At 48.0% G+C, this 25,339-nt stretch overlaps 1 protein-coding gene across 21 annotated transcripts in view; it reads right to left on the reverse strand.

The window, feature by feature from the left end:
* Window positions 1-25,339, reverse strand: part of LOC134339799 (neurexin-2-like) — a 1,323,723-nt gene that overhangs the window by 325,998 nt on the left and 972,386 nt on the right. For all 21 annotated transcript variants that reach the window (XM_063036594.1, XM_063036593.1, XM_063036589.1 and 18 more), the window contains one exon: window positions 11,505-11,686. In XM_063036594.1, the coding sequence (XP_062892664.1) occupies window positions 11,505-11,686 (182 nt within the window). The remainder of the gene's footprint in view (window positions 1-11,504; window positions 11,687-25,339) is intronic.

Raw genomic sequence — 25,339 nt, forward strand, 5'->3', positions numbered from 1 at the left:
CGTGTCCTTGATTATCCTGGCAGCACTGCTCCGACAGCGTGCGGTCTAAAGTGAGTCCAAGGATGGAAGATTGGTTTGTGTGATGTGCTGCGCCGTGTTCACGATCTTCTGCAGCTTCTTCCGGTCTTGGACAGGACAACTTCCATACCAGGTTGTGATGCACCCTAGAAGAATGCTTTCTACGGTGCATCTATAAAAATTAGTGAGGGTTTTAGGGGACAGACCAAATTTCTTTAGTTTTCTCAGGAAGTAAAGGCACTGGTGGGCCTTCTTGGCAGTGAACTCTGCTTGGTTGGTCCAAGTCAGGTCATTTGTATTAGACCATTGACCATTGCATTAACCCTGCACTCCACCTAACGATCAGTCTGTTGAAGGGACAAGCTGCAGGGTTAGGCACAGCAGTGCAGTGGTTAGCACAATCACTTTGCAGCACCAGCTCTCACCGATCGGGGTTCAATTCCCACCACTGTCTGTAAGGACGTTCTCCCCATGACCATCTGCGTTTTCTCCCCAAGTGCTCCAGTTTCCTCCCACGTACCAAAGGTATACGGGTTAATGAGATGTGGGCACAGGGAGCATGGCGACACTTGTGGGCAGCCCCCAGCACATCCTTGGATTGCACTGGCTGTCAACGCAAACACATTTCACTGAATGCTCTGATGATAAAAGCTGAACTCTTTAATCCCTTCACCCCCAATCACCACGATCTCACCCCAAAAAAAAAACCTTTCTGTCTCAAGGTGAACCAGTCCAGTCCGGAGTTAATCTATTTACTCACACCTACCCCCCCCCTCTGGGACCCTCAGTGTGGTGACCAAGCTCTAACCCCTCAACTAAACTTTAAAACACATACTATATAGTCACCTCCAGTCTGAGCTAGATGGAGACCAGAACTGTGCACAGTGCTCCCGGTTTGGTCCAACCAGGACTGTACAGAGACCAGAACTGTGCACAGTGCTCCTAGTTAAGTGTGTTGACTGGCTGCATTACGGCCTGGGATGAGAACAGCAGAAAATCCTACAAGAGGTAGTGGATTGAGAGCATACTCGCCAACTATATCTCAGTGTGGTATGGCAATTGTCCCGTATCGGACCGCAAAGCACTCCAGTGTGTGGTGAAAACTGCCCAGTGGACTATCGGCACCCAATTGCCCACCATTGAGAACATCTACCATAAATGCTGCCTGGGCAGGGTGAAAAGCATTATCAGGGATGCATCTCACCCTAACCATGGACTTTTTACTCTCCTCCCATCCGGTAGGCGCTACAGGAGCCTCCGCTCCCACACCAGCAGGCACAGGAAGAGCTTCTTCCCTGAGGCTGTGACCCTGCTGAACCTCTCATCACAGCGCTAAGCAGTATTGCATCCGTATTGTACTGTCTCAGTACTTTTATATTTGTGTGCTGTAACACTTTTTTTATTCGCAGTTATTTTGTAAATAACACGATTCTTTGCATTTCTGGTCAGATGCTAAATGCATTTCATTGGCTTTGTATCTGTACTCGGCACAATGACAATAAAGTTGAATCTAATCTTATTTGGCCCAGTACATCACGGGTAAAACCCTCCTAACCATTGAGCACATCCACATGAGACGTTACTGAAGGAAAGCAGCATCCATCATCAGGGACCCCCACCACCCAGGCAATGCTCTGTCCTCACTGCTGCCATCAGGTAGAAGGTACAAGAGCCTCAGGACTCGCACCACCAGGTTCAGGAACAGTTACTACCCCTCAACCATCAGGCTCTTGAACAAAAGGAGATAACTACACTACTTAAGAACTCTGTTATCTTGTTATTTCATGCTTGTTATTTATTGCTATTTATTGATATCTGCATTTGCAGTTTGCTTACAGTTTACAGTTCCTGATGTTTGCAGGTGACAGTTACTGTTCTATAGATTTGCTAAGTATGCCTGCAGAAAAGAATCTCTGGGATGTATGTAGTGACATGCATGTACTCTGATAATAAATTTGGCTTTGAACTTAATCATCGTCGTACAGAGACTAGAACTGTGCACAGTGCTCCCTCTGTGGTCGAACCAGGGCCATACAGAGACTAGAACTGTGTACGGGGTGTCAGGGAGGGGTAGCATCTCTGATGAGGGAACGTGTCGCGTCCTTTTCAAGACGGTTAGTCCACCTTTGGTCCCCACCTGGCACTCAACTCTCACCTGCGGCTCCCCGTAGCTGTTTGCATGCGACAGCGGCCACACCCCGGGCAACGGCTTCGATAAGCCGGCTAAACCAGGTGAGGGTAGCCGACGGGTCTCAAACCCTCGGTGAGATAGGGAGTTGTCTATCCCAGCATGTGAAGACAGACTCCGGCGGATTGAGCGGACGAGACCAATGGAAGGTCCAACGGTCAAGAAGGCGGTCTCTGCAAGCGTCGTGGAACATGTAGAGCAGGACAAGACACAAGAGACGTCCTGGTCATCCACTGCGCCTAGTCCCATCTCCAGCCGTCTCCACTCTGTCTTGCCACTGGCTCCAGATGGGAATTGGGAAGAGAGAGTGAGGCTGACGCTGCGCAACTCTCCCTCACTTAAGTCCAAATCACGCGCTAGTCTCAACACCATCATAATGGTGTCGAGGTCCTCATCGACGTCGACAATGGACAAACAACAAGAACTGTGCACAGTGCTCCCAGTGTGGTCCAACCAGGGCCACACAGAGACTGGAATTGTGTATGGTTCTAACCAGGACCATACAGAGACTAGAACTGTGCATGGTGCTCCCAGTGTGGTCCAACCAGGGCTATAAGGGGTCCGGAATTGTACATGGTGCTCCAGTCCTGTTTATCAATGGTTCAATACAAGCTGAACATGGCATGTCTACATAAGGTTTTATGGGAATGCAGTTATCTGTCTCCACAATCCCTTGGCTTTGCCCATCCTAGTTTGACCCTCACTATCTGAGGTGTGGGACCAAGGTTGTGACCTTTCTCAGACTCCTTCACAGCTCTCCACCATTTCCACTCTAGCCACAATGAAAAAAGGGCAAGGACTCAAAGCCTGCAATTCCCCGGAGAAGGGTTTGCTGTTCCACCCGAGACCGGTCTCCAAGCTGTCCGGAGCCAGGGCACAGCTCGTTGAAACACAAGGTAAAAGGAAGGCTTTGCTGTGTTAAACTAAATCGCAGCAGTCAGGGCTTCCAAAATGAGGCAAGTGACGTAGCAATGGATGAACAGGGAAATTAAAATGGAAATGAGATTATTAAAGAGCTACACACAATCTAGAAGGAGAGATACTCACACGTATCTTCAAAGAATAGCAGCAGAAGAGGGAAAATCTGAGAGGACAACCCTCTTCGGCTGCAAGAAGAACATAGAATGGTACCGCACAGGAACAGGCCCTTCGGCCCGCAATGTTGTACTGAACCAGCTAAAAAGCAAATCGAAACCCCCCCCCTTAAAAGGCTAATCCCTCCTAACTGCACAAGGTCCATATCTCTCCATGTTCCTCATATTCATTTACCAGGCAGCACATTCCAGGCATCCACCACTCTCTGAGTAAAAACCTTACCCCTCACATCCCCTGGAACCTACCCCGTCCCACCTTAATGCATGCCCTCTGGTGTTAGACATTTCAACCCTGGGAAACAGATACACTTTGCCCACTCTATCTATGCCTCTCATAAACCTCGATCAGATCTCCCCTCAGCCTCCGGTGCCCCAGAGAAAACAACCCAAGTTCATCCAGCCTCTCACACGCCCTCTAAACCAGTCAACATCCTGGTGAACCTCCTCTGCACCCTCTCCAAAGCCTCAACATCCTTCCTACAGTGGGGTGATCAGAACTGCACGCAATACTCCAGATGTGGCCTCACCAGATTTTTATAAAGTTGTAATGTAACCTTCTGACTTTTGAACTCAATGTCTCGACTAATGAAAACAAACATTCCATAAGCCTTCTTCACCACCCTATCGACCTGTGTAGCCTCTTTCAAGGAGCTATGGACCCCGAGATCTCTCTGCTTAGCAAAACTGTTAAGGATCTTGTGCAGAGTTTTCTTGGGATTAGAGCAGTATGGAAGTTGAGGTTTTGTTAAACCACTGCATCCCTGGGTCAAGGGGCAGGGAGAAACATAGACGGGCATCACCTATCCATGGACATAACCCTGGTGCATGTGCTTTACGCCTGAGTTTGGGTGAGATCTGGTTATAGAGAGGGTGAGTACAAGCAGGCTGTCTCTGCTCAGGTTGGGTGGGACTCGAGCTAGAGGTCATAGGCTTAGGGTGAAAGGTGAGGAGGATCTCCTATGCTCAGAGAGTAGTGAGAGTGCGGAACGAGCTGCCAGTGGAAGTGGTGGACGTGGGAACAGTTGTAACATTTGAGGGGATGGATGAGAGGGGTTTGGAGGGCAATGGTCCAAGTGCAGGCAGGTGGAACTAGGGAGAAAAAGAGATCAGCACTGACTAGATGGGCTGAAGGGCCTGTTTCTGCATTATTGTGCTCAAAACAATGAGAGGCATCTGACCGAAAATTACACTCAAAGGCCACATGATTAGGTACCCCTGCTCGAAGCCAGGTTCCGCACTGCAGCCTGATGACTGCATGACCCCGTCTGCACTATCTGGAATTGGGAAGAATGGGAGGTGACCTCATTGAAACCTATCGGACGTTGAAAGGCCTCGATAGAGCGGATGTGGAGAGGATGTTTCCTATGTTTAGGGGGAGAGAGAGAGCCCGCGGTATGTCAAATTACCGGGTGAACAAATAGTCCTTGGGCTACTGCAAGTCTGTGTCTTTATTGATGCTTTGCTGCACGCTCGAGTGCTTGGTGGGGGGGGGGGGTCTGATGCTTTTTCGCTGGTGGGGGAGGGGGGACCATTGCTTGCTGCTGGACACGCGTGGGAGGGGGGAGCTGGGGGCGGCTTTGGGGCTCTAACATTTAACTGTCATTCACTCTTTGGGGCGTTCCTCTGTTTTCGTGGATGTTTGCGAAGAAAAAGAATTTCAGGATCTATATTGTGTACATTTCTCTGACATTAAATGCACTTATCGATAGAAACAGTTTCTTCCCTCAGGCCATTAGTCTTCTGAGCTCCCAGCTACATCGCATTCAAAGTGTCACTGGTTAATCTATTCTGTACCCTACAATATTTAATTTATGCACTTTATTTGGTTTATTTACTGTAATCCATCTGTAGATTTTATCCTTACTTTCACAAGTTATTGTGTGTTATGTGTACTACTGTGCATTACACCCCGGTCCGTTTCTGTACACATTATACGATTATTTACATGGATATAGTTCAACGGCAATAAACTTGACTTGATTTGACAGCCTCAGAATAGAGGGGTGTCCTTTTAGAACGGAGTTGAGGAGGAATTTCTTTAGTTAGAGAGTGGTGAATCTGTGGCAGCTGTGGAGGCCAAGTGTTCATGTGTATTTAAGGCAGAGACTGGCAGATTCTTGATTAGTCAGGGATACAGGGGGAAAAGGCAGGAGATGGGGGGCTGAGAGGGAAGATTGAATCGGCCATGCTGAAGAGGTGGAGCAAACTCAATGTGCCAAATGGCCGAATTCCGCTCCTATATCTGAAGGTCTTATGTATGCTGTGAAATGTGTTGGTTTATGGCAGCAGTACAGTGCAAGACAAAAGAATTACAATAAGTTACAATTGAAGTTAACAAAGTTTGCGACACATGCTGGCGATAGTAAACCTGATTCTGGAAAAAGTGTAAAAGAGTAATGGTGAGATAGTGTTCACAGACCGTTCAGAAATCTGATGGTGGTCGGGGAGAAGCTGCTCCTTAAAAATTGAATGGGTGTCTTCAGGTTTCTGTGCTTGTGGTAATCTGCACTGAGCAAGAACACACAGAAACTGGGCCTATCAATGAGTGTAACACTGGCCACTGGGATCTTATCCCCAGACAGGCAGAACGTCCCCTGACTTACGAGGAACTGCTGACCGGTCTTGTCCCACCACACCATCCGAACCCTCACTCTTCCCACCCGCATGCACTGTGTGAGTCAAGGCAGGGGAAGAGTTAATCTGGTGAGGCTGACGGGGCTGAACTATGGAGATCTATATTCACATCACTCCACAGATGCACAGTTGAGAGCGTCCTGACAAGCTACTTCACTGCTCGGCGTGGAACCTGCACTGGCCCCACAACGGGGAGTCAAGACTGCTCAGCACATCACCAGCACCAGCCTACCACCATCAACGACTTACATACAGACAGGTGCCAGAAAAGGGCCAATAACATCATGAAAGATCCCACATAACCTGCTCATCGACTGTTTGTCCACTCCCATCAGGGAGGAGGCTACGTAGCACCCAGACTCAACAGATCACCAGACTCAAAAACAGTTCCTTTACCCAAGAGGCTGTCTACAAGAAGGGTCAGAGCTGTCTCTATTTCCTGAGGAGACTGAGGTCCTTTAACATCTGCCGGACGATGCTGAGGATGTTCTACGAGTCTGTGGTGGCCAGTGCTATCATGTTTGCTGTTGTGTGCTGGGGCAGCAGGCTGAGGGTGGCAGACACCAACAGAATCAACAAACTCATTCGTAAGGCCAGTGATGTTGTGGGGATGGAACTGGACTCTCTCACGGTGGTGTCTGAAAAGAGGATGCTGTCTAAGTTGCATGCCATCTTGGACAATGTCTCCCATCCACTACATAATGTACTGGGTGGGCACAGGAGTACATTCAGCCAGAGACTCATTCCACCGAGATGCAACACAGAGCGTCATAGGAAGTCATTCCTGCCTGTGGCCATCAAACTTTACAACTCCTCCCTTGGAGGGTCAGACACCCTGAGCCGATAGGCTGGTCCTGGACTTATTTCATAATTTACTGCCATAATTTACATATTACTATCTAACTATTTATGGTTTTATTACTATTTATTATTTATGGTGCAACTGTAACGAAAACCAATTTCCCCCGGGATCAATAAAGTATGACTATGACTATGACTAAGAAGTACGGCTGATCAACACCCAATAACCCACCCCTCCACACCCCCAACCACCACTACTTTATCACTTCCTGTCAGAGTCACCTCATATACCGACACTATTATGCCTAGTGTTGCTTTATGGACATACAATCAGTCTATGTATATAAGCTATCTTATGTATTTATATTTATTGTTTTTTTACTATTCTGTATTTTATCTTTTTGTGGTTTTTTTGTGATGCATCGGACCCGGAGTAACAATTATTTTACTCTCCTTTACACTTCTGTAATGTAAATGGCATTAAACAACTGTGAATCTTGAAATGTTGAACTTTACGACCAGGATGGGCTGGACGCTGTCAGGATGCACGGTTACTCCAGCAGCTCTGACGGACTGTGTTGTCAGTGACAAAGAACTGATGGGGTAATTGTTCAATGCAGGAAACAAGAGGGAAGGCTTCAAATGTCCTCTGGCAGAGAGGAGGTGTCACAATGAACAGCCTCCCCCACCATTACTCTGTGATCCGTTCCTCACCCAGGAAAATTGTCACTGACCCTATCTCCAACCTTTAATCGAAACACAGAAAAATAGAAAATCTACAGCACAATACAGGCCCTTCAGTCCACAATGCTATGTCGAACATGCACTTACTTTAGAAATTACCTAGGGTTACCCATAGCCCTCTATTTATCTAAGCTCCTTGTACCTATCCAGCAGTCTCTTAAAAGACCCTATCGTTTCCGCCTCCACCACCATTGCCGGCAGCCCATTCCACACACTCACCACTCTGCGTAAAAAACTTACCCCTGACATCTCCTCTGTACCTACTTCCAAGCATCTTAATACTGTGCCCTCTCCTGTTAGCCATTTCAGCCCTGGGAAAGAGCCTCTGACTATCCACACGATCAATGCCTCTCATCATCTTATACACCTCTATCAGGTCACCTCTTATCCTCCATCGCTCCAAGGAGAAAAGGCCAAGTTCACTTAACCTATTCTCATAAGGCATGCTCCCCAATCCAGGCAACATCCTTGTAAATCTCCTCTGCACCATTTCTATCGTTTACACATCCTTCCTGTAGTGAGGTGACCAGAACTGAGCACAGTACTCCAAGTGGAGTCTGACCAGAGTCTTTTATAGCTCCAACATTACCTCTCGGCTCCTGAACTCAATCCCATGGTTGATGAAGGCCAATGCACTGTTAACCACAGAGTCAACCCGTGCAGCAGCTTTTAGTATCCTATGGACTCGGACCCCAAGATCCCCCGATCCTCCACACTGCCAAGAGTCTTACCATTAATACTATATTCTGCCATCATACTTGACCTACCAAAATGAACCACTTCACACTTATCTGGGTTGAACTCCATCTGCCACTTCTCTGCCCAGTTTTGCATCCTATCAATGTCCCGCTGTAACCTCTGACAGCCCTCCACACTATCCACAACACCCCCAACCTTTGTGTCATCAGCAAATTTACTAACCCATCCCTCCACTTCCTCATTCAGGCCATTTATAAAAATCACGAAGAGAAGGGGTCCCAGAACAGATCCCTGAGGCACACCACTGGTCACCGACCTTCGTGGAGAATATGACTCATCTACAACCACTCTTGCCTTCTATGGGCAAGCCAATTCTGGATCCACAAAGCAAGGTCCCCTTGGATCCCATGCCTCCTTACTTTCTCAACAAGCCTTGTATGGGGTACCTTATCAAATACCTTGCTAAAATCCATATACACTACATCTACTGCTCTACCTTCATCAACGTGTTTAGTCACATCCTCAAGAAATTCAGTCAGGCTCATAAGGCACGACCTGCCCTTCACAAAGCCATGCTGACTCTTCCTAATCATATTATACCTCTCTGAATGTTCAGAAATCCTGCCTTTCAAGATCTTCTCCATCAACTTACCAACCACTGAAGTAAGATTCACTGGTCTATAATTTCCTGGGCTATCTCTACTCCCTTTCTTGAATAAGGGAACAACATCTGCAACTCTCCAATTCTCCAGAATGTCTCTCATCCCCATTGATGATGCAAAGATTATCGCCAGAGGCTCAGCAATCTCCTCCCTCACCTCCCACAGTAGCCTGGGGTACATCTCGTCCGATCCCAGAGACTTTTCCAACTTAATGCTTTCCAAAAGCTCCAGCACATCCTCCTTCTTAATGTCTATATGCTCAAGCTTTTCAGTCCACTGTGAGTCATCCCTACAATCGCCAAGATCCTTTTCCGTAGTGAATACTGAAGTAAAGTACTCATTAAGTACCTCTTCTATCTCCTCCGGTTCCGTGCACACTTTTCCACTGTCACACTTGATTGGTCCTATTCTCTCACGTCTTATCCTCTTGCTCTTCACATACTTGTAGAATGCCTTGGGGTTTTCTTTAATCCTGCTCGCCAAGGCCTTGTCATGGCCCCTTCTGGCTCTCCTAATTTCATTCTTAAGCTTTTTCCTGCTAGCCTTATAATCTTCCAGATCTCTATCATTACTTAGTTTTTTTGAACCTTTCGTAAGCTTTTCTTTTCTTCTTGACTAGATGTTCAACACCCTTCATACACCACAGTTCCTGTACCCTACCGTCCTTTCCCTGTCTCATTGGAATGTACCTATGGAGAACGTCACTCAAATATCCCCTGAACATTTGCCACATTTCTGCTGTACATTTTCTTGAGAACATCTGTTTCCAATTTATGCTTCCAAGTTGCTGCCTGATAGCTTCCTATTTCCCCTTACTCCAATTACACGTTTTACTAACTTGTCTGTTCTTATCCTTGTCTGATGCTATGGTAAAGGAGATAGAATTGTGATCACTATCTCCAAACTGCTCTCCCACTGAGAGACCTGACACCCGAGCAGGTTCATTTCCCAATACCAGATCAAGTACAGCTTCTCCTCTTAATGCATTTAGTGTTCATACCGACAATCTCTGTTGAGTATTTTTACAAGGTTCGATATGACAGTCACATTCCCCAGGTCTCTGAACCCTCAGTTCAATTTAGCACTGAGCCCAGACCTGAATATTCGGACAGCTGCCTGTACTCTGTTAACTCCAGCACACCCAGGGTCCTACACCCCTCCCATCTGTAACCTCCTCTATAATCTCCTCCGGCCCCTACAGCCCTCCCTTCTGTAACCCCCTCTAGTCCCTACACCTCTCCCTTCTGTAACCCCCTCTGACACCTACACACCTTCCTTCTGTAATCTCCTCCGGCCCCTGCACACCTCCCCGTCTCTGTAACCTCCTCCGGCCCCTACGCACCTCCTGTCTGTAACCCCCTCCGGCCCCTAGACCCATTCCTGTGTTTGTAACCCTCTCTGGCCCCTACACCCCTCCCTGTCTCTGTAACCCCCCTCTGGCCCATACAGGTGGAGACCGTGGTCTGACAGATCGATGTGGGAATGGGAAAGAATTACAATGGCTGGCCACTGGGAGATGTAGATGACAACAGTGGACAGAATAATGTTCCACTCAGTCCATCTGTGGCAGGTTGGCAGCCAGTACACAACCACATCTGCACACTATCACAGCAGCAAAATCTGGATAGACAGCCTATAAATTCCACATCGGCATAGAGATCACATGGCCCAAATCAGTACCTGGTCCTCACCACCCCACGTGTATCCATCCGACCAGACCGTGTTCCATGCTGACGTCCGTTCATTCCCACGAGGAGATTCACAGCTCACATTTGTATGCATCCCACATCTGTACACGGCCTGTGTCTCTACATGATGCACATCTGGACACAGCCTACATCTTTACATGGCCTGTGTCTACACGACGCACACCTGTACACGACCTGTGTCTCTACACAATGCACATCTGGACACAGCCCACATCTGTACACGACCTGTGTCTCTACACAATGCACATCTGGACACAGCCCACATCTGTACATGACCTGTGTCTCTTACTGATGCACATCCGTACACGGCCCATATCTGTACACGGCCTGTGCCTCTATGTGATGCACATCTGCACAGAGCCCATATCTGTACACAGCCTGTCTCTTCCTGACGCACATCTGTATACAGCCCACATCTGTACTCGATTCATCTCTGTACACGACACACAGCCCCAGAGAGAGACACAAAGTATGGCAGATGTTGGAATCCAGAGCATCAAGCAACCTGCAGGCAAAGCAGCATCTATGGGGCAGAAATAATGGTCAATGTTTTGGGTCGAAACCCTGCAGGGCCAACGATTCCGCCCCTGCCACAGAGGCTGCCCAACCAGCCCCACTCTCCCAATTAGATTGTTTGTCTCTGTGCACGGTTTACAATTATCTACCAACCACACCATTATCTGTGTGGGTCCTGTATTCACATTAATTGCTTGGCGTGAATTGCTCACATTTTATATCAGACACACACAATGCCTCTGTATGCTCAAGTACTCAAACAAGGACATATCCTCGTAGACATTCCCATCACAAATAAACAAACCATTTCAACACCAGAGCTGTGTCCCAACCTACCAATTTAACTAGGCCTCAGGCTCCACCCACTCCGAACCCCACATCCATTCCGGGCAGAGCCAGCACTGCTGAGGAGACAAAGCTGTTGGGCACAGGGACTTACTATGTGGAGCTGTAGGTAGTCGCCCAGGCCAGAGGCACTGTCCACTCGAACCAGAATGGCATCCTTCTGTTGCGTGCTGAATCCTACTGCAAGGCGGTCAGCCCGTGTGCTGGGCCGGTCGTTCGGAGGCCACGTGTACGTGATGAGGGCTCCACCCCGACCAAAGATGTACGTGGTGCCAGCTGTCGAGAGAACAAACAGACAAGCAAGACCCAGTTAGACCAGGACCACCGTTCTGGACCAAAGCAGCATTGACCAACCATTGGACTGAGCAGGAGATTTTACCAACTTTACGTCCTCCTTCATTAACCCACTAATGAAATTGAATTGAATTGACTTTATTTCTTACATCCTTCACATCCATGAGAAGTGAAAATCTTTATGTTACATCTCCATCTAAATGTGCCATGTGCAAGCATAGTAATTTATAATAATTTATAATAAATAGAACAGTCAATGTGATATAGAGTACACTCAAATCAGCGTGAGTCCATCAGTCTGATGGTCTGGTGGAAGAAGCCTGTTGGTCCTGGCTTTTACGCTGTCGTACCGTCTAACACAAGAACATCAGAAATAGGAGCAGGAGTCGGCCATCTAGCCCATCAAGCCTGCCCCGTAATTCAATAAGATCATGGCTGATCTGTCCGTAAACTCAGCTCCATCTAACTGCCTTTTCCCCATAACCCTTAATTCCCCTACTGTGTAAAAACCTATCGAACTGTATCTTAAATATATTGAGTGAAAAAGCCTCAACTGCTTCCCTGAGCAGAGAATTCCACAGATTCACCACTCTCTGGGAAAAACAGTTTCTCCTCATCTCCGTCCTAAACCTTCTCCCCTGAATCTCCCCCTAGTTCTAGTCTCACCTACCAATGGAAACAACTTTCTTACCTCTATCTTATCTATCCCTTTCGAAATTTTGTATGTTTCTATAAGATCCCCTCTCATTCTTCTGAATTCCAGAGAGTATAGTCCCAGGCGACTCAATCTCTCCTCACAGGTACCTGGAATCAACCTGGTGAACCTCCTCTGCACTGCCTCCAAAGCCAGTATATCCTTCTTCAAGTATGGAGACCAGAACTGCACACAGCACTCCAGGTGCGGCCTCACCAGTCCCCTGTATAGTTGCAGCATGACCTCCCTGCTCTTGAATTCAATCCCTCTAGAAATGAAGGCCAACATTCCATTTGCCTTCTTAATAACCTGTTGTACCTGCAAGCCAATTTTTTGCGATTTCCCGGATGGTAGCAGCTGGAACAGTTTGTGGTTGGGGTGACTTGGGTCCCCAATGATCCTACGGGCCCTTTTTATACACCTGTCTTTGTAAATGTCCTGAATAATGGGAAGTTCACATCCACAGATACGCTGGGCTGTCCACACCACTCTCTGCAGAGTCCTGCGATTGAGGGAGGTACAGTTCCCATACCAGGCAGTGATGCAGCCAGTCAGGATGCTCTCAGTTGTGCCCCTGTAGAAAGTTTACAGTTAGCAATAAATCTTGCTAACTGTAAACTGTGCAGATATAAAGGTACTTCACCCATTTATACCAGTAATGACAAAATTGGGAATGATTTGATAGCAATAAAACATAACTTTATCTATTTATTGAGATTCAGCATGGAATAGGCCCTGCGAGCTACACCACCCACCTAATTTAACCCTTGCCTAATCGCAGGACAATGAATGACCAATTATCCTGCTAACCCGTACGACGGGAGGAAACCGGAGCACCCGGAGGAAACTAACGCAGTCACAGGAGGGAGAACATACAAACTCCCTGTGTCGTTGGTACTGTAAAGCGTTGTGCTAACCACTAGGCCACGTTACCAAGTGGGCCGGCAGCCCAATCCCAATGCTCTGGCTCGAACTTCCTCTTGGGCGTCGAAGGACCACTGGCGAGCCCCACCCATGAGCAACACGGCCTGTCAGCTGATCAGAGTCAGGTGCTCCCAATCATCCAATCAGGGATGGGATTGGATGTGGAGGCTTCGCTCGGTGTTGGGCCCCAGGAGTGGGGGATTGAAAAGGTTTTATTCCACGCTGTTCATCACACAGTGTACTGAGCTAGAACAAGATAAGACACTCACAGAATGTAAAATAACGTGAATAAAACAGTTCAGTTGCAGAGAGGGTGCAGTCAGGCAGACCATAAAGTGCCAGATCATAACGAGGTAGATTGTGAGGCCAAGAGTCAATCTTATCGTACAAGAGTCTGATAACTGCGGGGTAGAAGCTGTTCTTGAGCCAGGTGGGATGTGCGTTCAGACTTTTGTATCTCTTGCCCGCTGGGAGAGGATGTCCGGGGAGGGTGCGGTTCTTCATTATGCCGGCTGCTTTTTGTGTCTGTGTGGAGTTTGCACGTTCTTCCTGTGTCTGTGTGGTTTCTCCCGGGTGCTCTGCTTTCCTCGCACAGTCCAAATACGTGAGGGAGGGAGGGAGGGAGGGAGGGAGGGAGGGAGGGTGGGTTAGTGGGACCCCCAATGTGTGGATGAGGGGTGAGATCGGGGGGGAGGGAATTGTTGAAAATGTGGGGAAAATGAGCTCCAAGAGGGGAGAGCCAGCACAGAGCTGATGGGGCGAATGGTCTTTCTCTGTGTTGATTAGCGAGAGGGAAGGCAGCAGAGGAAGAATGGAAAGACAACGGAGGGGAGAGAGTTCGTTGGGGTGGGAGGAACAGCAATCACTTGTCACACCCTCCTCTGTAATTATACCCTGAGGATCCTGCTCACTCACCGACACACTCGCTGGTGTTTTCAAATCACACAACAATAAACTCCAGCATCAATTAAACCCAATTAAACTGTTCGCCCGTGATCAAATGGTCTTTTACATCACCCGTGTGCCGGAGTGGGGGCGGCCATGATTCAGTTGGAGGGTGTGGGAGAAGGGCAGCTATTCTTAACTCTGTGTTCGTCAGTATTCCCCCCCCCCACCACCACCCTCCACACCGGCCATGACTCAGTCAGAGAGTGCAGGAGAGGGACAAGTATTTTTAATGTTGTGTTTGTTCGGTCAAAGTGAATGAGTCTGCCCCGGAAAGCACAGTCAGCAATGTTACAGTGATAATCTGTGGCCTGTTCCACAAATGCAGACTCTGAGGTCACATCTAACTCATTACACCATCCAAACAGGAGGTCACGGTGTCATAGGGCCTGTCATGTCTGTGCCAAACACAATTTCAAATTGAAGTAAATCCCTTCTGCCTGCACATGGTCCATCTCCCTCCATTCCCTACACATGGTCCATCTCCCTCCATTCCCTACACATGGTTCATATCCCATCATTCCCTGGACATGGTCCATCTCCCATCATTCCCTACACATGGTCCATCTCCCTCCATTCCCTGCACATGGTCCATCTCCCATCATTCCCTGGACATGGTCCATCTCCCATCATTCCCTTCACATGGTCCATCTCCCTCCATTCCCTGCACATGGTCCATCTCCCTCCATTCCCTGCACATGGTCCATCTCCCATCATTCCCTGCACATGGTCCATCTCCCTCCTTTCCCTACACATGGTCCATCTCCCTCCATTCCCTACACATGGTTCATATCCCTCCATTCCCTACACATGGTTCATATCCCATCATTCCCTGGACATGGTCCATCTCCCATCATTCCCTTCACATGGTCCATCTCCCATCATTCCCTGCACATGGTCCATCTCCCTCCATTCCCTGCACATGGTCCATCTCCCATCATTCCCTGCACATGGTCCATCTCCCTCCATTCCCTGCACATGGTCCATCTCCCATCATTCCCTGCACATGGTCTATCTCCCTCCATTCCCTGCACATGGTCCATCTCCCATCATTCCCTGCACATGGTCCCTCTCCCTCCATTCCCTGCACATGGTCCATCTCCCATCATTCCCTGCACATGGTCCATCTCCCTCCATTCCCTACACATGGTCCATATCCCATCATTCCCTGCACATGGTCCATCTCCCATCATTCCCTGCACATGGTTCATATCCCTCCATTCCCTGCACATGGTCCATCTCCCTCCATTCCCTGCACATGGTTCATATCCCTCCATTCCCTGCACATGGTTCATCTCCCTCCATTCCCTACACATGGTTCATATCCCTCCATTCCCTGCACATGGTCCATCTCCCATTGTTCCCTGCACATGGTCCATCTCCCTCCATTCCCTGCACATGGTCCATCTCCCTCCATTCCCTGCACATGGTCCATCTCCCATCATTCCCTGCACATGGTCCATCTCCCATCATTCCCTGCACATGGTCCATCTCCCTCCATTCCCTGCACATGGTTCATATCCCTCCATTCCCTGCACATGGTTCATATCCCTCCATTCCCTGCACATGGTCCATATCCCATCATTCTCTGGACATGGTCCATCTCCCATCATTCCCTTCACATGGTCCATCTCCCTCCATTCCCTGCACATGGTCCATCTCCCTCCATTTCCTGCACATGGTCCATCTCCCATCATTCCCTGCACATGGTCTATCTCCCTCCATTCCCTGCATATGGTCCATCTCCCTCCATTCCCTGCACATGGTCCATCTCCCATCATTCCCTGCACATGGTCCATCTCCCTCCATTCCCTACACATGGTTCACATCCCTCCATTCCCTGCACATGGTCCATATCCCATCATTCCCTGGACATGGTCCATCTCCCATCATTCCCTTCACATGGTCCATCTCCCTCCATTCCCTGCACATGGTCCATCTCCCTCCATTCCCTACACATGGTTCATATCCCTCCATTCCCTGCACATGGTCCATATCCCATCATTCCCTGTACATGGTCCATCTCCCATCATTCCCTGCACATGGTCTATCTCCCTCCATTCCCTGCACATGGTCCATCTCCCTCCATTCCCTGCACATGGTCCATTTCCCTCCATTCCCTGCACATGGTCCATCTCCCATCATTCCCTGTACATGGTCCATCTCCCTCCATTCCCCGCGCATGGTCCATCTCCCTCCATTCCCTGCACATGGTCCATCTCCCTCCATTCCCTGCACATGGTCCATCTCTATCTATTCTCAGCACATGGTCCATCTCCCATCATTCCCTGCACATGGTCCATCTCCCTGCCCATTCATGTGTCTGTCTAACAGTCTCTTAGCCACCTCTATTGTATCTGCCTCCACCACCACCCCTGACAGCTCATTCCACACACCCACCACTCTCTGTGTAACAGAAATTGCCCCTCACATCTCTTTCAAACATTCCGCCTCTCACCATCAATATGTGTCCTTGGGTATTTTGCCTATTGATCCACGGATGCGTGTTGGACACACTGACTGGGAGTAATACAGAGAAGTCGTGTGGGGGGGGGCAGGCTTGACTCCCCCTCACGCCTTTCACTGATTACCTGAACCCATCAGGCTGGTGGTGCTGATGCAGCAGGTAGTGTTGCTGCCTGATAGTTCCAGAGACCCCAGCTCGTCCCAACTTTCCGCCTTTCCCCGAGATATAACATTCTTCCTTAATTTCTAGGCTCAGAAATTGGGTGAATCATTCCCCGTTAATGTATGTTGGTGACTGCAAGGATTCCTGCGTCATGGGCACTCGGAGACCACTCGGCCCATCGAGGCTGCCCCAGTCATGCCTGACCTACCTCAGGACTTGGAATATTATGGTCAGTTCTGGTAATCTCATTATAGGACCAGAGGACACAGCCTTCCAAGACCAGAGAACACAGTCTCAGAACAGAATGGAGATGAGGAGGAATTTCTTTAGCCAGACAGTGGTAAATCCGTGGAATTCTTTGCCACGGGCAGCTGTGGAGGCCGACATTACGTATGTTTCAGACAGAAGTTGATAGACTCTTGAATGGTCAGAACATGAAGGGATACGGGGAAAAGACAGGAGATTGGGACTGAGAGGGAAATTGGATCAGACAGGATGAAATGGCAGAGCAGACTCGATGGGCCAAATGGCCCAATTCTGCTCCTGCATCTTATGATCTTATAGAGGAATGTGGAAGCTTTAGAGAGGGTGTAGAGGACATTTACCAAGATGCTGCCGGGATTAGAGAGCAGGTCTCATGAGGAAAGGTCGAATGAGCTAGCTTTCCCCTCTGCAACAAAGGAGGACGAGAGATGACTTGATAGGAGTGTACAAGATGATAAGAGACATAGACAGAGTGGACAGCCAGAGACGTTTTCCCAAGGCGGAAATGGCTAATGAAGTCACAGAGTCCTAGAGAAGGACAGCACAGAAACTGGCCCTTTGGCCCATCTAGTCCATGCTAAACCATTTAAACAGCCTACTCCCAACAACCTGCACCAGGACCATAGCCCTCCACACCCCTATCATCCAGGTACCTATCCAAACTTCTCTTCAACATCGAATTTGAGCTCGCATGCACCACTTGCGCTGGCAGCTCATTACACACTCTCACCAACCTCTGAGTGAAGCAGTTTCCACTCATGTTCCCCTTAAAGTTTTCACCTTTCACCCTTAACCCATGACCTTTGGCTGCAGACCCACCAAGCCTGCTTGCATTTGCCCTATCTATACCCCTCATAATTTTGTATACCTCTTTCAAATCTCCTCTCAATATTATACATTCTAAGAAATAAAGTTTTAACCTATTCAAGCTTTCCTTATAACTCAGGTCCTCCAGACCTGGCAACATCCTTGTAAATTTTCTCTGTACTCTTTCAATCTTATTTACATCTTTCCTGTAGGCAGGTGACCAAAACTGTACACAGTACTCCAAATTAGGCCTCACGAAGGTCTTAGACAACTTCAACATAACATCCCATCTCCTGTACTCAGCACATTGATTTATGAAGGCCAATATGCTGAAAGCTTTCTTTATGACCCTATTGATCTGTGATGCCACGTTGAACAAATGATGGACCTGTATTCCCAGATCCCTTTGTTCTACCACACTCCTCAGTTCCCTGCTGTTCACTGTGTAAGACCTACTCTTGGTCCTATTAAAGTGTAACACCTCGCATGTGACTGCATTAATTTCCACCTGCCATTTTTCAGCCCATTTTTCCAGCTGCTCCAGATCACTCTGCAAATTCTCTGATCCAATTAACCACATTATCAGCTAGGTCGTTGATACAGATGACAAACAACAAAGGACCCAGCACCGATCCCTGTGGCACTCCACTAGTCACAGGCCTCCAGTCAGGCAACCGTCTACTACCACTCTCTGGCTTCTCCCACAAAGCCAATGTCTAATCCAATTTACTACTTCATCCTGAATGTCAAGCAACTGAACCATCTTGACCAGCCTCCCATGTGGGACCTCGTCAAATGCCTTGCTAAAGTCCTTGTAGACAACATCCACTGCCTTGCCTTCATCCACTTTCCTGGTAACTTCCTCAAAAAACTCTATTATGAGGGGTATAGATAGGGCACTGGTAAGACCTCACTTGGAGTACCGTGGGCAGTTTTGGGTTCCTTATTTAAGAAAGGATGTGCTGACGTTGGAGAGGGTACAGAGAAGATTCACTAGAATGTTTCCAGGAATGAGAGGGTTAACCTATGAGGAACGTTTGTCCGTTCTTGGACTGTATTCCTTGGAGTTTAGAAGAATGAGGGGGGACCTCATAGAAACATTTCGAATGTTGAAAGGCATGGACAGAGCGGATGTGGCAAAGTTGTTTCCCATGATGGGGGAGTCTAGTACGAGAGGGCATAACTTAAGGATTGAAGGGCACCCATTCAGAACAGAGATGCAAAGAAATTTTTTTAGCCAGAGGGTGGTGAATCTATGGAATTTGTTTCCATGGGCGGCAGTGCAGGCCAAGTCATTGGGTGTATTTAAGGCAGAGATTGATAGGTATCTGAGTAGTCAGGGCATCAGAGGTTATGGTGAGAAGGCGGGGGAGTGGGACTAAATGGGAGAATGGATCAGCTCATGATAAAATGGTGGAGCAGACTCGATGGGCCAAATGGCCTACTTCTGCTCCTTTGTTTTATGGTCTTATGGTCTATTAGATTGGTTAGACATGATCTACCATGTACAAAACCACGCTGACTATCCTTAATCAGTCCATGTCCATCCAAAAACTTGTATATCCGGTCTATTAGAATACCTCTCAATAACTTTCCCACAATCATTATGGTTAATATGAGGAGCATAATTTTAAGGTGATTGGAGGAAAGTATAGGGAGATGTCAGAGAGTTGGGTGTGGAACACCCTGCCAGGGATGGTGCTAGAGGTAGCTATATTAGTGACATTTCAGAAATAGGCACACAGATGATAGAAAAAAGGAGGGCTATGCAGGAGGGAAAGGTTAGATTGATCTCCAGTAGGTTAAAAGGGAGTTGGTACATTCTCCCTGTGACTGTGTGGGTTTCCTCCGGGCGCTCTGGTTTCCTCCCACAGTCCAAAGACGTATGGGTTATGGTCAGTAAATTGTGGCAGGCTATGTTGGCGGAGGAAGCATGGTGACACTAAGAACATAGAAAACCTACAGCACAATACAGACCCTTCGGCCCACAAAGCCGTGCCGAACATGCCCTTACCTTAGAAATTACCTAGGCTTACCTATAGCTCTCTATTTTTCCTAAGTTCCATGTACCTGTCCAGGAGTCTCTTAAAAGACCCTGTCATATCTGCCTCCACCACTGTCGCCGGCAGCCCATTCCACACACTCACCACTCTCTGCGTAAAAAATTTACCCCTGACATCTCCTCTGTACCTACTTCCAAGCACCTTAAAACTGTGCCCTCTCGTGCTAGCCATTTCAGCCCTGGGAAAAAGCCTCTGACCATCCACACAATGAGTTCTCATCTTATCTTTATCTTTAGTTGTATCCACCTATACCAGTCCCTCTAGCAGCTCGTTCGACACACCCACCACCCTCTGAGTGAAGAAGTTACCCCTCAGGTCCCTTTTAAATCTCTCCCCTCTCACTTTGAACCTCTGCCCTGTAGTTTTGGACTCCCTAAGAACATAGAATAGTATAGCACAGTACAGGCCCTTCGGCCCACAATGTTATGCCGACCCTTAAACCCTGCCTCCCATATAACCCCCCACCTTAAATTCCTCCATATACCTGTCTAGTAGTCTCTTAAATTTCACTAGTGTATCTCCCTCCACCACTGACTCAGGCAGTGCATTCCACACACCAACCACTCTCTGAATAAAAAACCTTCCTCTAATATCCCCCTTGAACTTCCCATCCCTCAGCTTAAAGCCATGTCCTCTTGTATTGAGCAGTGGTGCCCTGGGGAAGAGGCGCTGGCTATCCACTCTATCTATTCCTCTTATTATCTTGTACACCTCTATCATGTCTCCTCTCATCCTCCTTCTATCCAAAGAGTAAAGCCCTAGCTCATTTAATCTCTGATCATAATGCATACTCTCTAAACCAGGCAGCATCCTGGTAAATCTCCTCTGTTTCCGCATCTTTCCTGCAGTGAGGTGACCAGGTAGCTCGGATGATATTACAGGGACTTCCCCCAGATATAACCAGTGCCCTCCAACCCTGCAGACAGTGGCCGTGACCTGGGAGAATTCCTCTGCAATCCAGCACAATTCCTCCCTCTGTGAATAATATGCCATCAGCTTCAAAATGAATTCCATGTGTAAATTGGAAATTATACCTCAGTGGAATATTTAATATTTCAATTCTTCTGCCTAGCAATTAAAAATAAACGCAACATTTTGGGAAAAGGCAGGTCTGTGCTCATGGTATGCTCCATATAATCTGTTGCCATGGTTACTGAGCCAGGCAGAAGAGACATAGGCAGTGAGCTTGGGTCTGAACATAGACAGGCTGGCCTGCAAGATGCTGCGCTCACATGGAGGGAACAGACCTCTGTGCTCAAACTGACCAACACAATGATAGCAACACACACAAACAATGCTGGTGACACCAGCAGGCTGCGTTCTCCAGCATTTTTTGTGTGTGTGTGTTGCTTGAATTTCCAGCATCTGCAGATTTCCTCGTGTTTGCGTAACACAATCCTTCGGCATGCGGAGTATTAAGGGGGAGTTCCCCATACCGTGTAGGCACTGTATATGCCAGGTAACAAGCGCCCTGTATCAGGCAGAGCAGAATCAGGTGGGATTCCGGTTTCCCAGTTGTGCCCATGCAGTGTGCGTGTGTGCGTGTGTGTGAATTAATATCATTCCTGTTGTTAGGTGACCAGAACTGGGCACAGTACTCCAAATTAGACCTCACCAATGTCTTATACAACTTCTACAGCCTTAAAAATTTTATCTGTACTCTTTCAAGCTTATTGACGTCTTTTCTGCAGGTAGGAGACCAGAACTACACGCAATACTCCAAATTAGGTCTCCCCCAAATCTTACACAATTTCAACATTCTTGTAGAATTTCTCTATAAAAATTGCTGCATTTGGTTTTGGTTAAGGACAGGACTCCAAAGAACTCCCTGAAAACAGGGGCTGAGAAGATATTGACAACTTTCCAAACATTGTGTTCAGGGGCTGATCTTTATGTTGCCTGTGTAAGATGGTGCCTCTGACTGTGCAGCTCTCTATCAGTGCTGGAACAGGCCCTCTCCCGATCAGGGTATAATGTTGGAAAAGGCTGTGAGAGAAGAGGGTTGGTAGGTGCAGGAGTGAGTGAGAGCTTGTAGAGGGCTGAGGAAAGTCTGAAATGACGGATCAGAGAGAGGTTGCAGGTGCAAAGAGATCTGTGACAGACAGCCCTTCTGTACGGACTCTATTCTGAACAATGTATGGTGCAGAAAATATCGAGAGGTGAGAGTTGCACTCTCTGGAACTTGGTATGAATGAATTTTAAAGGTACGTGGAAAGAATCTAGAGAAATTTAAAGAATTTGATGAACCACAGTAAGGTCAAGGGTGTTCCTGTGGAAAAGTCGATCTTTTGGCTCTAATGAAAGGGAGAATGATTCTAACTTTCAAGACAACAATTAACCGGGATCAGAGGCCACATTCCCTCTCCAGACCATCCTGGACCCTCTGCTTTCCCAGGAGAACAATCATCAAAGTGGGTCTGTGGCTTATCATCATGGAACTGTACATAAAATTCTGAGACTATTCAGCCCATTTGGTGCAGTGTGGCCCAGAACAAAGTTCACAGCTCAGTGAGGTGGGTTACACCAATCAACTGTTCCCGGACATGGAAGATAGGAACAAGAGTGGATATGAGTTTCTCACACATGAGCTTCTCCCCCACTATCCACTATGTCTGCAGTGATTTAGTTATTGTATTCAGTGGTACGGCTCAGTAACAAGATCTCACATTCATTCTATTGTACTTCTCTGTTTGACTGGAAGTGCCCGCAAGAAAACGAATCTCAGAGTAGTTTTGTGAATGCACTTTGATAATAAACTTGAACAGGCCAGTCCGGTCTAACGAGTCCATTTCATCCATGTGACCAATTAACCCAGTAACCCATATGTCTCTAGAATGTGGGAGGGCACGGGAATGCCTGGAGAGAAACCAACTGGTTACAAGGAGAAGGCAGGAACTTCCTTACAGAGTGAAGCTCCCTCCACACCGTTCCATCACACACTATCGGGGTCAGACACAGAGTGAAGCTCCCTCCACACCGTCCCATCACAGAGTGATACTCCCTCAACATCGTCCCATGACACAATTCCAGGGTCAGACACAGAGTGAAGCTCCCTCCACACTGTCCCATCACACACTCCCGGGGTCAGACACAGAGTGAATCTCCCTCTACACCATCCCATCACACACTCCCGGGGTCAGACACAGAGTGAAGCTCCCTCCACACCATCCCATCACACACTCCCGGGGTCAGACACAGAGTGAATCTCCCTCTACACCATCCCATCACACACTCCCGGGGTCAGACACAGAGTGAATCTCCCTCTACACCATCCCATCACACACTCCCAGGGTCAGACACAGAGTGAAGCTCCCTCCACACTGTCCCATCACACACTCCCAGGGTCAGACACATAGTGAAGCTCCCTCCACACCATCCCATCACACACTCCCGGGGTCAGACACAGAGTGAAACTCCCTCTACACCATCCCATCACACACTCCCGGGGTCAGACACATAGTGAAGCTCCCTCCACACCATCCCATCACACACTCCTGGGGTCAGACACAGTGAATCTCCCTCTACACCATCCCATCACACACTCCTGGGGTCAGACACAGAGTGTCAGAATAGAGGAAGAGTGATGCTCCCTCTACACTGTCCCATCACACCTTTCCAGTGCACGAGTTGGAGACATGGTGAAGTCCTCTCCTCCCACACAGCTCCTCATGTACTGAGGAGCATCCTTCATATCCTCTTCTTTAACTCTCTGGAGTCTAGACCCTGTCTGCATGCTCTAATTTCCAGGGTAAACAAACCCCTTGAACGAAGAGTTGGCCCTTGAACCTGGTAATTGCAAAAAAATGCCGCAGATCACGACAAATCCGAGGTCTTTATCACAGTTACCTGTCTGATAAAAACTCGCTATTAACAGACTGAATGCGAGGTGATTAAGCTTTTTATAAAACTCACTTAACAGACTGCCCACCAGCACTTGAAGTATGGATGCAGTTGAGGAATATCCTGCTATTCAAAGCCACTCAAACAGCGCAGTAATTCAATAAAAATAATCTCGTTCTTAATCAAATGCATCGCATTGTGAAAGAAAAAAAGTTATCTCGTTTATTTAATAATGCAAGACGTATCCATAAATTATCTGCTTGCTTTAATGTATCTATGGAACCAATTATTTCCCTTATTCTGCACCGAGCAGGCAGTACGAGCAGGCTGTGTGTGGCTGGGTGGAGTCCGGGAAGATGATAATGGATGGTCTGATTCCACTTACATGAAACTGTTCCCACATCTCTCTCTCCTTCTCTCTCTCCCTCCCTCTCTCCACCTCTTTTTTCTCTCCCCTTTCCCTCTCTCTCATTCGCACATCTCACATTCTCACTCTGACTTTCTCTCTCCCACTCTCTCTCTCTTTCCAACCCCACTCCCTTTCTCTCTCCAACCTCCCCCCCTCTAACCTTCCCCTCCCTCTCCAAACTTACCTCCCTTTCTCTCCAACCTCCCCCTCTCTCCAACCTTCCTCCCCCTCCTCTTCAGCCTTCCCCTCGCTCTCTGTGTCTCTCCAGCCTTCCCCTCTCCCCTCTGTCTCCAACCTCCCCCCCTCCCTCTCTCCTTCTCTCTCTCTCCCATCTTGGTCAATGTCTCCCATCCACTGCATAATGTACTGGTTGGGCACAGGAGTACATTCAGCCAGAGACTCATTCCACCGAGATGCAACACAGAGTGTCATAGGAAGTCATTCCTGCCTGTGGCCATCAAACTTTACAACTCCTCCCTTGGAGGGTCAGACACCCTGAGCCAATAGGCTGGTCCTGGACTTATTTCCTGGCATAATTTACATATTACTATTTAACTATTTATGGTTCTATTACTATTTATTATTTATGGTGCAACAGTAACGAAAACCAATTTCCCCCGGGACCAACAAAGTATGACTATGACCAACTGTCCTCCCCTCTCCTCTCCAATCTTCCCCTACCCCTCTCTCTCCCTCTTATCTCTCTCTCTCTCTAATCCCACTCTCTTTTTCAGTCTCTCTCTGCATTCCTATTCTCCCTCTCCATCCCCACTCTCTCTGCCTGTCTGTCTGTCTCTCTCTCTCTCTCGCTCTCTCTGTTTCTCTATTTCCACTCTCCCTCTCCCTCCCTCTCACCCTTGCACCTTCACCAACACGATCACAACACTGGGTCAGATGCTCAGAAGCCAGCCTGGGTCCACATACCTCCACACACCTCAGTTGGCTGGGAATATTCTGGCTGAAATGGGTTTACGTCAGAGCATAGAGTCATAGAAAAGTGCATTAATAAATAGGCCCTTCGGCCCATCTAGTCCGTGCTGAACTATTTAGAACATAGAAC

Source organism: Mobula hypostoma, chromosome 30 (genome assembly GCF_963921235.1).
Source record: "Mobula hypostoma chromosome 30, sMobHyp1.1, whole genome shotgun sequence".
Classification (NCBI taxonomy): domain Eukaryota; kingdom Metazoa; phylum Chordata; class Chondrichthyes; order Myliobatiformes; family Myliobatidae; genus Mobula; species Mobula hypostoma.